Source organism: Malaclemys terrapin, chromosome 3, assembly GCF_027887155.1.
Source record: "Malaclemys terrapin pileata isolate rMalTer1 chromosome 3, rMalTer1.hap1, whole genome shotgun sequence".
In the NCBI taxonomy this organism is placed as follows: Eukaryota; Metazoa; Chordata; order Testudines; family Emydidae; genus Malaclemys; species Malaclemys terrapin.
In genome coordinates, this window is record NC_071507.1 from 59,346,625 (window position 1) to 59,361,509 (window position 14,885).

The 14,885-nt window shown below is 42.3% G+C and overlaps 1 protein-coding gene across 6 annotated transcripts in view; it reads right to left on the bottom strand.

Annotated features, from left to right (window-relative positions):
- DAAM2 (dishevelled associated activator of morphogenesis 2) overlaps positions 1–14,885 on the bottom strand; it is a 243,644-nt gene that overhangs the window by 88,354 nt on the left and 140,405 nt on the right. For all 6 annotated transcript variants that reach the window (XM_054022484.1, XM_054022485.1, XM_054022487.1 and 3 more), the window contains exon 4: positions 7,549–7,623. In XM_054022484.1, coding sequence (XP_053878459.1) covers positions 7,549–7,623 — 75 coding nt within the window. The remainder of the gene's footprint in view (positions 1–7,548; positions 7,624–14,885) is intronic.

The window sequence follows — 14,885 nt, forward strand, 5'->3', positions numbered from 1 at the left end:
CAGGACTCCCTGTGCCTCCTCTAATGACAGAAGAGTCACATGTCCACATCATGAAATTACAGTGTGAAAGTTACAGAAAACAGGATCACCACTATGAGAGAGGGACGGGAAACTATTGTGTTTGGGGATCACTGTTTGTGGCTGCATTTCATAGTTATGTTTGGTTGGAAAATAGTTTTTCTGAACTAAAAACTGCATTAAAGGGATAATGTTGGCCTAGTTTAGGACTCCATTTTAGTAAATTTTGTTCCACAGACAAAAAGGAGGAGCAAACTATTGCAGGAGCTTCAAACAGCACTCAACCAGATACTTCATACACAATTACATACAGACTATTTTTCCACAAGTAAATTTTTGCATGTTCAGAAATGTTGATTTGAATGCAACAGGGAAATCTGATATCCAGCTACTTGGTCTGCATGGATTAGTCTGAGACTGCACATATGTGCAAAAAACTATATACAAGGAATTGTGTGTTCAAAATGACAGGCAATCTTAAAGACTGCTTTTGGAAATTTGGCTGTGTGAATAGAAATATTTTAATTTAAACTTTGGATTTTGTTTAAAATCTAAGAGAAAAAACTCTCCTCCATCCTCCTGTGCCCTGAAATACTAGAAATCCAAATACAGCAGCATAATGCTAGTGCATGAGAACCAGAAAGCAAAACTGACTAGAAGCAGAAAATGAACTGACCTTGCCAAGCCAAGTCAGATGGAATAAAGGAAATAAATAGCAGAAATGGTACTAAAAAGAACTACAAACTGGATTTTCAGAATTTTACAGTTATGATCCAAATTCCTTATTTTGATCTCACCTGTACCATTTTTACAACTTGTTACTCAGCTGAGTTCAGTGAAATTACTTCCGATTTAAACAAGTATAAGTGGATCAAAATCAGGCCCTATGTCATAATTAGAGTATAGCCGTTTATTATTGTTATTAATGTGACTTCTATCTGGACAATATCCCTTTAAAAACATTCAAAGAAACGAGCTCAGGTGGAATTCAAGCTGCCATGACATCTTTGGAACTGAATTAAGGATGATCCAAGAGCAGAAATTCTCAATTACAGAATTAATTTTAAAAACCCAACAAACATAAGATGCTCTAAGCAAACAACGGTTTAGAGCAGCATGAACCAGATGGGAGATGGAATCATCCTCCACCTGTTAGATTCTGCTGAAAGATATATTTTCTTTTATGTCCTATGAAGCTGTTTTGCCCTGAGCAAATGATTTCCGAGCCAGAGAAAAGGGCCTGGTAACAGCTGTATTTATTAATCTTGACCCCATCTCATGCTCTCAACACAGCTATCACTCCAAAGAGCTGTACGTGCAGCTACTGTTCACCGGCAAGCCCTTCTGTACAAGTGCAAAGATAGCCAAGATCATAAAAGCAACATGGTGGTGTCAAAAGTAATTTTCCTTCTCCCCAGTAAACCGGAGATTGCATTTATTGAGGCTGCCAAGCAGACAGTATCACAGAGAAAAAGAGACAAGTCTCTTGACATGTGCTAGAAATAGGGCAGCTGCTGTATCCTACAAAAAGAAGTTTCATGACTTGACAAATCAGCCGAGATGATGACGACCCTGATATTTAGAATGGTGTACGATTTTGTGTCTGCAGGTAATCACTGGTATGATTTGTTGCACTAGTTGTCAAGTTACTAGATTTACAGGCACAGAATTACAGGTGTAGAACTGAAGGCCACTATTCTAAGTTAGGTAGCATCAATGGTTAGCTCCCTTTCTTCCAGGGATTGATGCAGGAGCTATTCCATTTGTGAACTAGTTGGTATTGTCCTTCCAATTGGACCATCTGAAGGACTGCACTCACAATTCTAACAGGGGGCATGACAGTTATAGTGGGGGCCTTATTCTACGCTTAACCATACTGGTGCAAATCAGAAGTAAAACCACAAAAGTCAATAAAGTTATATAGACATAAACACAGTATAAAACTGGTGAGAGAATCATACAAATGTCAGTCTGGAAGGGGCATCGAGAGGTCATCAAGTCCAAGCTTCCCCACTGAGACAGCACCAAGTAAACCTAGACAAGGGATGGGCAAACTTTTTGGCCCGAGGGCCCCATCTGGGTATGGAAATTGTATGGCGGCCATGAATCCTCACCAAACTGGAGTTCGGGAGGGGATGAGGGTGCCTCAGGGGTGCAGGCTCTGGGCAGCACTTACCTCAAGCAGCTCCTGGAAGCAGTGGCATGTCCCCCCATTCCAGCTTCTACACGGAGGCACAACCAGGAGGCTCTGCTGCGTGCTGCCCCGTCCGCATGCGCCGCCCCTGCAGCTCCCATTGGCCATGGTTCCCGACCAATGGGAGCTGCGGGAGTGGCGCTTGGGGCAGGAGGAGCATATGAAACCCCCGGCTGCCTCTGTGTGTAGGAGCCAGAGGGGGGACATGCCATTGCTTCCGGGAGCCACACAGAGTGGCCCCCGACCCTGCTCCCCAGCTGGAGCACGGGAGCGGGAGCTCGAGGGCCAGATTAAAATGATTGGCGGTCCGAGTCTGGCCCACAGGCCATAGTTTGCCCACCCCTGGCCTAGACCATGCCTGACAGATGATTGTCTAACCTGTCCTTAAAAACCTCCAATGATGGGGATTCAACAACATCCCTTGGAAGCCTATTCTACCCTTAGGACTGATCTACACTGGGGGAGGGGTGCGAGGAGTCAACCTAAGATATGCATCTTCAGCTACAAGAATAGCATAGCTGAAGTCAACATATCTTAGGTTGACTTTCCTCGCGTCCTCACGGTGCGGGGTCGACTGCTGCCGCTCCCCCATCAACTCCGTTTCCGCCTCTCGCCACGGTGGAGTACAGGAGTCGACGGCAGAGTGATTGGGGATTGATTTATCATGTCTATGCTAGATGTGATAAATTGATTCCCGATAGATCAATCGCTACCCGCCGATCTGGCAGGTAGTGTAGACGTACCCTTAGAAGTAGAAAGTTTCTGTTAATATCTAACCTAAATCTCCCTTGCTGCAAATTAAGCCAATTAGTTCTTGTCCTACCTTCAGTGGACATGGAAAACAATCAGTCACAGTCTTCTTTATAACAGCCCTTAACATATTTGAAGACAGTTATCAGGTTCCTCTCAGTCTTATTTTCTTCACCCTAAACATGCCCAGGGTTTTTTTAACTTTTCCTCATAGGTCAGGCTTTCTTGACCTTTTATCATTTTTGTTGCTCTCTTCTACATTCTGTCCAATTTGTCCACATCTTTCTTAAAGCATGGCACTCCGAACGGAACACAGTACTCCAGCTGAGGCCTCACCAGTGCTGAATAGAGCAGGACAATTACCTCCTGTGTCTTACATACGACTCTCCGGTTAATAAGCCCATGCCTGATATAGCCTTTTTCACAACTGTGCATTGTTGTCTCATATTCAATGTGTGATCCACTATAACCCCCAGATCCTTTTCGGCAATACTACCACCTAGCCAGTTATTTCCCATTGTGTATTTGCGCATTTGATTTTTCCTTTCTAAGTGAAGCATTTTGCACTTGTCTTTGTTGAATTTCATCTTGTTGATTTCAGACCAATTCTCCAAATTGTCAAGTTTTGTGAATTCTAATCCTATCCTCCAAGCGTTTGCTTATAAAATTTGCAGATGACACCAAGCCGGGAGGGATCACATACTCTCTACTCCATTATCCAAGTCATTAATGAAAACATTTAGAAGTAGTGGACCCAAGACAGATTCCCTGCTGGATCCCACTAAATACATCCTCCCAGTTTGCAGTAAACCACTGATATCTACTCTGAGTATGATCTTTCAACCAGAGAACAGAACTGGGCCCAAAGTGTCCAGGTTGTTTAGCTGAAATAGAAAGCTGTGACCTCTAGTCCAGTAACAGAGTGCTTCCTAACATATTGATCTATGGTTGGGAATGCCCAGCACTGGGGAGTCAGGAACTGATCCAAAACCTTTGAAATCAATAGAAAGACTTTCACAGATTTCAAATGGGCTTTGGCTCAGGCTCTCATTTGATCAATGAGTAGCCCATATCTAAGATAGGCCCCTATAACTAAGCAATTAGAGGCAACAAGGTATGAAGGTGCTGTTTAAAGGGTCACTGATTGATTTACAGTCGGTCCAAAACTTAAGTTTTGCAAAACCCAGGGTATAACATTTTAAAACAATAGAAAGGGGTCTAATGTTTTTAAAATTCTAATAATATTTTTGTTTCAAGTTTAACATTCCCCTGCAGTATTTGCAATCTAAATATTGAGGCATGTGCTAACACTTGGAGAGCCACTAAGTGAAACTGATTAGATACGGATTGGAAACAAAGTGAAACTGACTAATCATTTTTTTTTTTTTTAAAAAAACACTTCACTCAGGGTGAAGAATGAAAAAAACAGCAGCATTAGCAATGAAAGTGAAGGGGCTCTTAAATTCTTTCTATTTTAAGAATCTCAGAGGTCCTATTAACACAGGTGAGGACATTTCTTTTAAAATACCCTGATTCACTGCTATGCTACTCCAGTTTTACAGTGATGTAACTCTACTGAAAACAAATCAATGGAGCTAAACCCGCATAAAATTGGAGCAAATAAATGGTAAATGAGGTCCATTAATTTTAACCCAAGTAGCCCTTAAATATCTCCAGTGATAGGGTAAAACATAAGGTAAAAAGGAAAATTTGTCAATTATTCTAGGGCCAGGGCATGTCAAAACAGCATTACCAGAACCTGGTGTTTATTGATGATCTTAAAATGTGGTTAAAATCAGAAAAAGTAGGCCAAAATCTGCTCTCAATCCCTGAAGCTGCTCCAGCTTTAGAATACCGTCAGTTACACATTCATTCCAGATTTACACCAGGATAAATTTAGGGACTGATCCAAAGCCCTTTGAAGTCATCGGGAGGCTTTCCAATAATTTAGTGGCTTTGGATCAAGCCCTCAGAGCAGAATTTAGTGCGGTGACACTGCAAGGTTCCATATTTCTTCTCCCTTAATGACTCTTCTAGAGTAAATTTGCTCAGTCTAGACATCAAAACACTAGTCTTTGCCAATCATGCAAACTCAGCCTCTTCTCTTAAAACCAAGCTGTGTTCTTTCCACTTCACCCCTCATCACCAACAAATTCTGGAATCAGCAGTTAGGTAGTAGTTTTTGATGAGACATGACAGAATAGAAAGCATTTCTTCTGTTACCTTCCTAGGGTGGCTCTGAAGCGCTAGTGAAACACTGACTGTGTCCATAAACTAAACACGTATTACCAAAAAGAAACATCAACAATCTATAAAGTGTGCAACATGGTGTCATTTTTATAGCTATTTTTCAGCCCATAACAATGCTATGAAGATGAGCTGAAAAGCTTTTATAAATGAATTATAATGATAAAAACCCACCAACAACTCACACTGCCCAAGACGTTAACAGCTAAATTCATGCAGAACTGATGAGGGAAATCAATGGCTCTTGCATATAAATAACCAGAAGCAGAATTTGGCCATAAACCAGTAACAGACTATGAATTTTCAGAACACAGGAATTGCCATACCAGATCAGACCAGTGATCCATCTATCACATTATCTTGCCTCTCACAGTGGCCAATGCTAGATGCTTCAGAGGAAGGTATAAGAACCCCCCAGTAAATAATTATGGAGTAACATGCTGATAAGGGAAGTTTTTCCCTAAATCCTATCAGTAAGTGGTTAGTTTTATCCTGAAACTTGAGTATTCATTGCCCTACATTTCTGTTTTCGTCCTGTCTCACATAACTTGATTTTTGATTATCTATAAAAATCACTAACCCTTTATTTCATTATTATTATTATTACACTACATTCTTATAGTCAGTAATGTATTGTGGCAGTAAGTTCCATAGGTTCATTATACATTGTGGGGGTGGGGGGGAGCATTTTCCTTTATCAGTTTTTCATTTGTTGCCTTTCAAATTTCACGAATGTTCCTTGTTCTTCTATTGTGAGTGAGGGTAAACAGGAGCAGCTGTTTTATCTTCTCTATGCCATTCATGTTTTTATATATGCCTATCATCTCTTCACTTATTTGTCTTTTTTCTGTGGGCCAAATCTTGTCACCTTTACTCACACTGAATAGCACATCAGTCTGCAAGTAATGCCACTGAAGTCAACATGACTACTTATGGAACGAGGTACTAGTCCGTGAGCACCCCTCCAGCCTAACCAGGCCTCATGGGGAGGGGGCGTGGTAGGGAGGGGCAATCCAGCTCTACACCACCATCCCTCAAAATTCCCAACATAGGGGGAATGGCTGGAGCACCTCTGTGCTCCACCAAGCCCCCACTGGCTTAACTGTTCTTTGTGGACCATTACCAGTCAGCGTAACTGAGAGCAACCCCGAGGTTGTTGTGTGTCATATTATTACATTCTTCCCATGCCAACATTGGTGCACAGGGCAGAAACTAGCTTCTTCCAACCCTCTCAGCCATTAGCTGTTGTTTCCATCTGCTCTGTGGTGTTGAGATTACGGTTCTGCCACCCCTGCTAAGGCTTCTTCTTAATGTTTCTATTGAGTGCCCTTGCTTCCTCACACTACTTGGTTTCCACTTGCTCTCAGCTTCCCATGGGAGTCTGTGTTGGCATGTGGGATACCTGCACCAATATGTCCAGCGCTTTCTTCTGATTCTGGTGGAAACATGCTGCTGGTTACATCTCTTCATTGGTGATAAACTCTCTCCATCCAATGCCCAGAAGCCAGGGGGCTGGCTTCTTCCTTTCCCCAGGAATGCTCAACCACTACTCAACCCCAGGCTCTACCCCCACTCCACATGCCTTGAGTTTAGTGAAAGCTGTGGAGGCCTTTCCTATCCTTGATTTCACTTCTTTCTTGAGATCTCTGTTGTGCTTGGGGCCAAGTTGGTCCTAAGATCAGGGAAGCACAAAGGTGACAAAGCCATTTTTTGCCCTTCCCTTCAGGTTCTCTGTTGGACAGAGTTTGGTTAAACCCATGGGTCAGGGCCATGTTTTATTACTGGATTAGGAGCTTACATTTACATTTAATTTGTTTTTAAAGCTTTTCAGATCATCTTTAAGCACTGTTTAAAGAGAGGCAAGAGTATATTTTATATATATATAAAATATACTCTTGCCTCTCTTTAAATATATATATATATATATATATATATATATATATACACACACACACACACACATATACACGTGTGCTCGCGTGCATGTGCATGTACACAGGAGCATAGGAGAAAACAGATTATTGATTTGCAAGACAAAAGCCACAGCGACACCATCACGTTTCATTTCTGTAATTTGGAGTTTCCAGTGAAGAATCCAATTTCATCATTTTCAGTTCTGTGAATCACAGAAATAAGAGCTGAAAAGGGCCTGCATTTCATCAAATCCATCTCTCTGCCAGTGCAAGATTCTTCCCTACAGAGTATACTCCTCTCCCTTTGCCAGCTCAATTTTAAATGAATCAAGCAACTGGACTTTCACTACTCTCCTTAAGACACTGTTTCACAATCAAACAGACGCTGTTAGGAAATCTTTCCTGGCGTGTGCAGAGGTAACTTACTGCAGCCATGGAGTTGATGCGGTCAATATAGTAATCCGGCCAGCTGGTAGCAAGCTTATTAGGGTCTTCTTGTTCCTGAAACAGAAAATTAAACAAAGTTACATGAGCAGGCTTAAAGGATAAATAGTTTTCATTCGGTTGAAATCATCTGGAATTCTTGACCATCTTACTTCCTACCCATTTCCTTATAACACACACCTTTATGGATTTTATTACAAACCTCTTTGAAGGTATAGTGCTAAAGGTATCCTTGTGATGGCAGAGAAGGAAAGATCACCCTTCAAATAGGATTACTGAAAACAGCATTACAGAACTGACTGAGACAAGGTTGTCCTTCCGTGGCCAAATGACAATACTCCCCTCCTCACAGTATGATGACAAAGCTTGCCCCAAAGACAGAGCCTTCAGGGATAACTCAGTTACATTTTCAAGTCTTACATTTTACAGATTTTAGAAAATATTTTGCATTATTTCTGCTAATTGGATGGGCGAGATTCACTAACTACAGAGAAAAATGCCAAGCCAAAAAGTCTGGAAATAGGCCCAATGACTGCTTCTTAGGAAGTTATGCACAACCTCAAAGCCTCCAGATGAACAAAACTGGAATCTGTGAATTACAGTGAAAGCTGCATCAAAGACCACCTCCGAGAGCGGTCTTAATAATTTTAAAGTATCTCTGTACATTTTGCAATTAAACTCACCTTTCAGTTAAAGGCCTACCTCTGCTGGGCAACCACATTTTACTGGTTCTTTGGGTGGTCACTTGAGAGGTTTCACTGCATCAGATTTTATTTTACTTTACTTTGTGAAGAGGCTAGGCAGATAGACTAGAAACCAGTAAGAAAATAACGATTGGTTTCTGGAGCCCTAATCTCCCACCACAAGATATAAGTAGCTTACATTAAAATCAATTGAAGTTCTATCTTGTGGTTGAAGAACTGTATCCCTTGGAGTTATACTAAAGATGGATGAACAGAGATTATCTTTCTGTCTGTCTCGCTAATCTTCCTGACATTCTATTGTCCTGTATGTATAAACAATTATTCATATCAACAGGCTTAGCTTGTAAAAGTTATACAGATGAACATCAAATAGCCAGATCTTTATCAGATCGCATCAACTCTTTTAGTGCTGCTACATATTTATGTTGTTTGGAGAGAAGAAATATTTCTACACGCCCCCAAACTGGCCTGCCTTCAAAAGAACCTTAATACTTGTCAAGCTCCTTTCAGGTTAAAATTAAATCATAGCATACACTGTAACAAATCCATGGAAAATGTCAGGCTTCAAATTTGGAATTCACAGCAACAGCAGGGGTAAAACTCAGATCTTCCTGCTCCAAGACCACAGACTCCTATCACTTGAACTAAAGGAGAACCTCAATTAGCTGTTAGCAGTATACAGCCAATGACATAATAGAACAGTTCTGCTTCTAGCCAGTAGAGGGCAGTGGTACATATACCTACCAAGCCAGTTCATTGCAATACCTACCTCTAGCTATACATAAAGCCTGAGAGGCTGTCAAAACGGCAAGAGGCATCAAATGCATTGCCTAGTTCCACAATTTATCACATATATACCACCTCCCCACCAGTGAGGTGCATGGAAATTCATGCCACACATGCACACTTTTCCAGTGCAAGTTGGAAAGCCTTTGTTTTCCTTCTCTCCCTTTCCCTGATGAAAGCAGTAGGCTGATAGAGCTAAATCCTTGCTTACCAACAGATCCAGAGCTATATGGCTCCCCATAAGTAATCAGCTAGATTTCTACACCTCATTTCATTGCAGACTGCCTTTTAACACCTACTCTCTACTAGATGCTGACAACTGTTTTGCACACAGCAGGCCTTAACCTCCTATCCAAGAGTCAAAATATGACCTTGCTGAAGGAAAAAACAATACAAAAACATGCAGTTGATAAATACAGCATTATTTTTAGAAAATAATCTTATCATGACCTGAGTAGCACAGGGGAGAGAGAGCTAATCTAGTGCTAGTTAAATAAAGGCCATTCCACTGGGCACCATGACATATACAGCAACCTATTTGTAAAGGGACATCAGGCCAAGACACCAATCTGCAGTGCAAGGTGCCTTGATCGGTCTTCCTGGAAGTTTCCTGTGTAAAGGAGTCTGAAAGAGCGAGTGACCTATGCTACAGTTGTTTCCTAGATAAATGGGACAGTAAGTCTGTGAGAACAATATACACAGCATCTCCTTTGCCTATTCATTGAACCCCAGGCTAGGGAAGAGGAAACAAATTCAGATAAAGTGACAACCATTCTCCAAATCTCAAAGAATCCGAGTAAAAAAATCTAAGATTCTTAAAAAAGCAGAAGTGTTAGAATACCGTGAGAAATCCTGCTCTTACTGGATTTCCAGCCCAAACAATAGGCTAAAAGGGTTTAAGATAGGAAATTATTCAAGTATTTGGATGCTTTTCCTATCTGAACCCCTGAAGCTTTGGGGGTTTGACCAGTAGCATTAAAAGATCAAGAACTCTGACCTTCCTAAGGTAGGATTCTGTATTTTTGGTTGGCTGAGCAGATGAAGGTGTAGTCAATTTACTCTGTGATTTACTGTTTCCCTCCCACTACTTTCTACCCTTCTATATCCAGTATATAGTGTGGTCCTAACCCTGAGATCAAAGCTTAATGCCTCTTCTATGACCATTCTGCTGCTTTTGAGCAAGGGCTGGGTGAGAACTGGTTTGGATGAAATAAACATTGATCTGAGGTTCAAAAAAAGTTTGGTTACATTTGTGTGTGTGAGAGAGATTGCATTTTCTGGTTCTGATTTTGACCAAAAACCGAAGGTCCAAAATCCCATAAGGAAAGCTGTTCTGTTTACGGGCGTAATCTTAAGAGGAATTCCTCAGTCCTTATTCAGACAAAATTTTCATTGAAATCAATGACTGTTTTGCTTGGAAAAGGTCAAAATCTAGCCCTCTATTTCTGAAGTAGAAGAAAGCCAGTTCTTGCAAAAGCCACTTTTGCAAACTCAAGAGGTCTGGATAAGCATGCGGATGTTTATCTGAACTCTCAAAACATTGGTTGGTCCATCACTAATTTTAGCCAGCCACCTGGAGAACATTTTCAAAGCATCAGTTTCTGACGTGAGATACCAGAGATCACACTGAGATTTACATCAGCCTCAGGAGCAGTACCACGATATATTACAATTGGAGACACTGGGGAAGATGGTTCATTGCCCAGGTAATGCAAAAGTTCTCCGCAGTATGAAATCACAGCACCTCACTTCTTCTCAGACAACAGAATCTAAAATACTTTGGATTTCTTAAAGACCATCGAGATTCTGATCCTCAAATAAAACATTTCAAATTGCCTCTCAGCAACTTGCACTGATGTTGATGACAAAATCCTCTTCTTCCTCCAGAACATGCAGAAGGAAAAAAGTAGGGCCCGCTACCCAAAGCCACACAGGCGTCAATAACTGGAAACAATTACCCAGCTGTCTGAAGCAAAATGTCAGCCAAAGGAATCTATTAAAGCAAAGCCACTTTTTAGCTCCTTGAGTAGTGTAAATATTACATTAAAAAACAGACGTCAGTCAGTGGGCTTCAGAAGCAACCATGTCATTCTTCACCAGAGCAACAGCTATGTAACTACTGTGAAAACACAGCCCTGATATCATACAAGCCTGTAATAAAGTCAAGGTATTATATAGGCATTGAAGCTAATTTGGACTGAGTCCATCCTCATGGCGGAAACTGAGACTTTTGAGTTGAACAACTTCATCTAACATAAGATTTAATGGAATAGTTCAAATACTTGGAATATTTGAACCAACTGCAAAAATAAAACTAAACAAAATATTCTAGCCACAGTTCATTTGACCCTGCAGGCCTTTTACAGAGTTCTTGGGGAATCAATCCATTATACAGTCTTCATGGACACATTCTCTTCAATGGCACAAAGACATTTGGTGGCATCAGCTCCTAGTGTGAAAGACATGCGCACTAGAAAAAAACCACCATGCCTGTAAGTACATCATTCCCCTCTGCTGGTGGTCCTTTGTAGAGAGGCACTCAAACACTAAGGTGATGGGTGCCGTATAAATGGGTAAGAGATTGAATAGGCCCTGAAGATTAAATGCCTAGCTTATCTGACAAATGTCTTTCAGGAGAGGGTTGAGTCATTTGGGAGAAGACTTCACAAGCAGCTGCCAGCACTGTATCTTTTTTGCGGTTAAGCACTCGACTTCAGCATCCGGGGCTGTAGATCTGAAATTTTACTCTAAACACCAAATATACTCAACAAAACATAGTATTTCTCCAGAGTATCTCCTTAGTATCCAAGCACTTCCCAGACATGAATGGATTTATCCTCACACTACCCTTAGGAGATAGGGAGTGATTTACCCCAATTTTACAAATGGGTAGAGAGGGACAAGAAGAAAAGTTGAAGTGACAATCCAAACTCACCCAGGAAGTCAGTGGCACAGCTGGGAATAGAATTCTGATTGCTTGATTCCCAGGCCAGTGCCCTTACAAGACTATCTTTCCTCTCCTATTACAGTGACCTGATTTTCAGAGGTCCTGGAAACTCTCAGCTCCTTGGGAACTGCAGATGCTCAGCATCTCAGCAAATCAGGCCATGTGCACACTGGACCATGGCACCATTTAACCACACTTCAGGTGTAAATATCCTGTGCTGATGAGTCATGCTGTCTTACCACACAGACTAAGGTACTGTTTGCCACTTACACAGCTGTCCAAAACACTTAAGCACACTTCCTGATAAGTGGAAGTAACAGACTACCTTTATCTGCTGAACTCCTTCCCCCAGTCCATTTGGTTGATAAGCATTATTTAAAGCAGCAGCAGGACAGGCAACTTACATAATGCCATCGAGTTTGGGTTTAAAATCTTTTTCACAAGTCCTTTATTCTGTGTAGTGAATTCTGGTTGACCTCAGTAGAAACAGCATACAAAACAGATGGAAGAAAAGAAATCCAAATGGGCAAACATATGAGATAAACTTTTCATTCCTATTTACTTATTGTAATCTGCAAGTAAGAGCAAACTGGTGCTTGCAATCAGTGTAAATCTGGAAAAACAGAATTGAAATCAATAAGGACATTTGAATTTACACTTGGGTAGCTGAGAACAGAATTTGACAAAATACAGCTTCTGGTTAGTGCATTTCCCCTGCAACAGCTGATGGCATCATTCCATCCCAGACAGGAGGAAGCCAGATTCCTATACTCAGCACTAGCTGTCAACAGTGTCATCACTTAATGGCAGAAAAAGTCACAGAACCCTGAACTCAGGTGGTTAAAAAATTATTAGTTTTTGTTTAAAAAAGTGTAATTAAGGGTTTGCCATGTTGGTTACGCCTCTATGGTGGCTTTTTCCAAAAGCACCTAAAGGAAGTCAGGCTTACAATTCCAAATGAAAGTCAGTGAAAGCTCAACTCCCATGAGATGTTTTTGAAAGGCTCATCTTAAAAGTACAATGAATACTTTTCACTCCTGGAGTGCCTTCCCCCAACCATATCCCAGTGCTTTTCACAAGTTAATGAATTAAGCTTCACTGCAGCCTTCTCAGCTAGGTGAGTTTAGGTGGGCAAAATGAGGCAGAGAGATTAAGTGATTCCCGTCAATCACACAGGAAATCTGTAACAGAGCCAGGAATAGAACCCACATCGGACTCCAACATCCTGTGTTGTTACCCAATAGACCATGTCAGACTCCAACGTCCTGTGTTGTTACCCAATAGACCGTTTTCCTTTTTAATGTAACTGATTTTCTGAAAGTTCAAGCCTTTGCAGTTCACCTTTAGAAAAATCTTTGAATCCCAAATGAAATTCTTCCTTGAGCATTAAAAAGTCTGCTAGCTGTTTCTCAGTTCTATATCAGTAATAGAGCCTGCCCCAATGGAGCACTTTGGTTAACAAATACAAAATGTGTCCGATCTCCCATGAGACAAAATATGAATTCATAACAGCAGCTGAAACAAATCCAGGATTCTTTAGACAGTTTACGCATCCGAAAAACCAACCAGGTCCCAGGAGATAGTAATTTTGAAACAGGACAGACCACAGGACTGAGCCATTCACTAGACAGATGTGGTTACTGCACTATTTCCTCGACTGCATGACTAGCACCGACATGAGTATTCTCAAGGTGTTGTGGATGGTGCCATACCCAAGCCGTCTAAGCACAATTCATCCAGAGCAAGAGAGACAAATATTTCTTCTCTCCCTGGATTCAGGATCTATGCAGATAATAATCTTTGTGCTCCAAAAACAGTCTATTTTATCATGAGATACAAAAGAGAATATCCATTCATTAGCTGCTATACGTGCTAGAACAATGCTGAAATGTTCCAATTCCATCTAGTAAAAAGTGGTGCGCACGCACACTACCCAGTTCACTGCAATATGAAATCGGGACATATTTACCCAATCAAATCATTGTTTCATCTAGCCTGGTACCTCTCCTCCAGCCAGGCAGTATCAAGCCAGGCTGGTCCAATTGGCTGAGTCTGCTGTCTCTGGCTGAGTCTGCTGTCTCGGACTGTGGCTGCTAACTGATGTTTCAAGGACAGACTACTGCAAAGCTTACCATGCCATTATTATGATTTATATTACAGCAGCACCTCATTGTCTACTTTCTAATCGCACAAAACTGAACACCTTAGCCCCACCCCTTCCCTGAGATCCTGCCCACTTCACTCCCTCTTCCTCGGGGCTCTGCCCCCCACTCACTACATTCCCCCTCCCTCAGTGGCTTGCTCTCCCCCACCTTCACTCACTTTCACTGTGCTAGGGGAGGGGGTTGGGGTTCAGGAGGGGATGATGGTTCCAACTGGGGGTGCAGGCTCTGGGGTGAGACCAGAAATGAGGGGTTCAGGATGCAGGGGGGGCTCTGGGCTGGGGCAGAGAGAGTTGGGATATGGGACAGGGCTCCGGGCTCTGGGGTTGGGCTGGGGATGAGGAGTTTGGGGTGCAGAAGAGGGCTCCAGGCTGGGGGATGGGGCCGAGGGATTCGGAGTGTGGGAAGGGGCTGCGGGTTGAGGCAGGAGGTTGGGATGCAAGAGGGGGTATGGGCTCTGGAGTGGAGCCAGGGATCAGGGTGTTTGGAATGCAGGAGGGGGGTCCGGGTTGGGGGGGCACAGGGCTGGGATTTGAGGCACGGGCTTACCTCAGGTGGCTCCCAGTCAGTGGCGCAATGGGGCTAAGGCAGGCTCCTTGCCTCTTCTGGCACCGCACTGCACCCCAGAAGCGGCCAGCAGGTCCCTCCAGCTCCTAGGCAGGGGGGAGGGGCAGGAGCTGGACACCTGGCAACCCTTTCATGGTCCCCACTGAGAGTGAA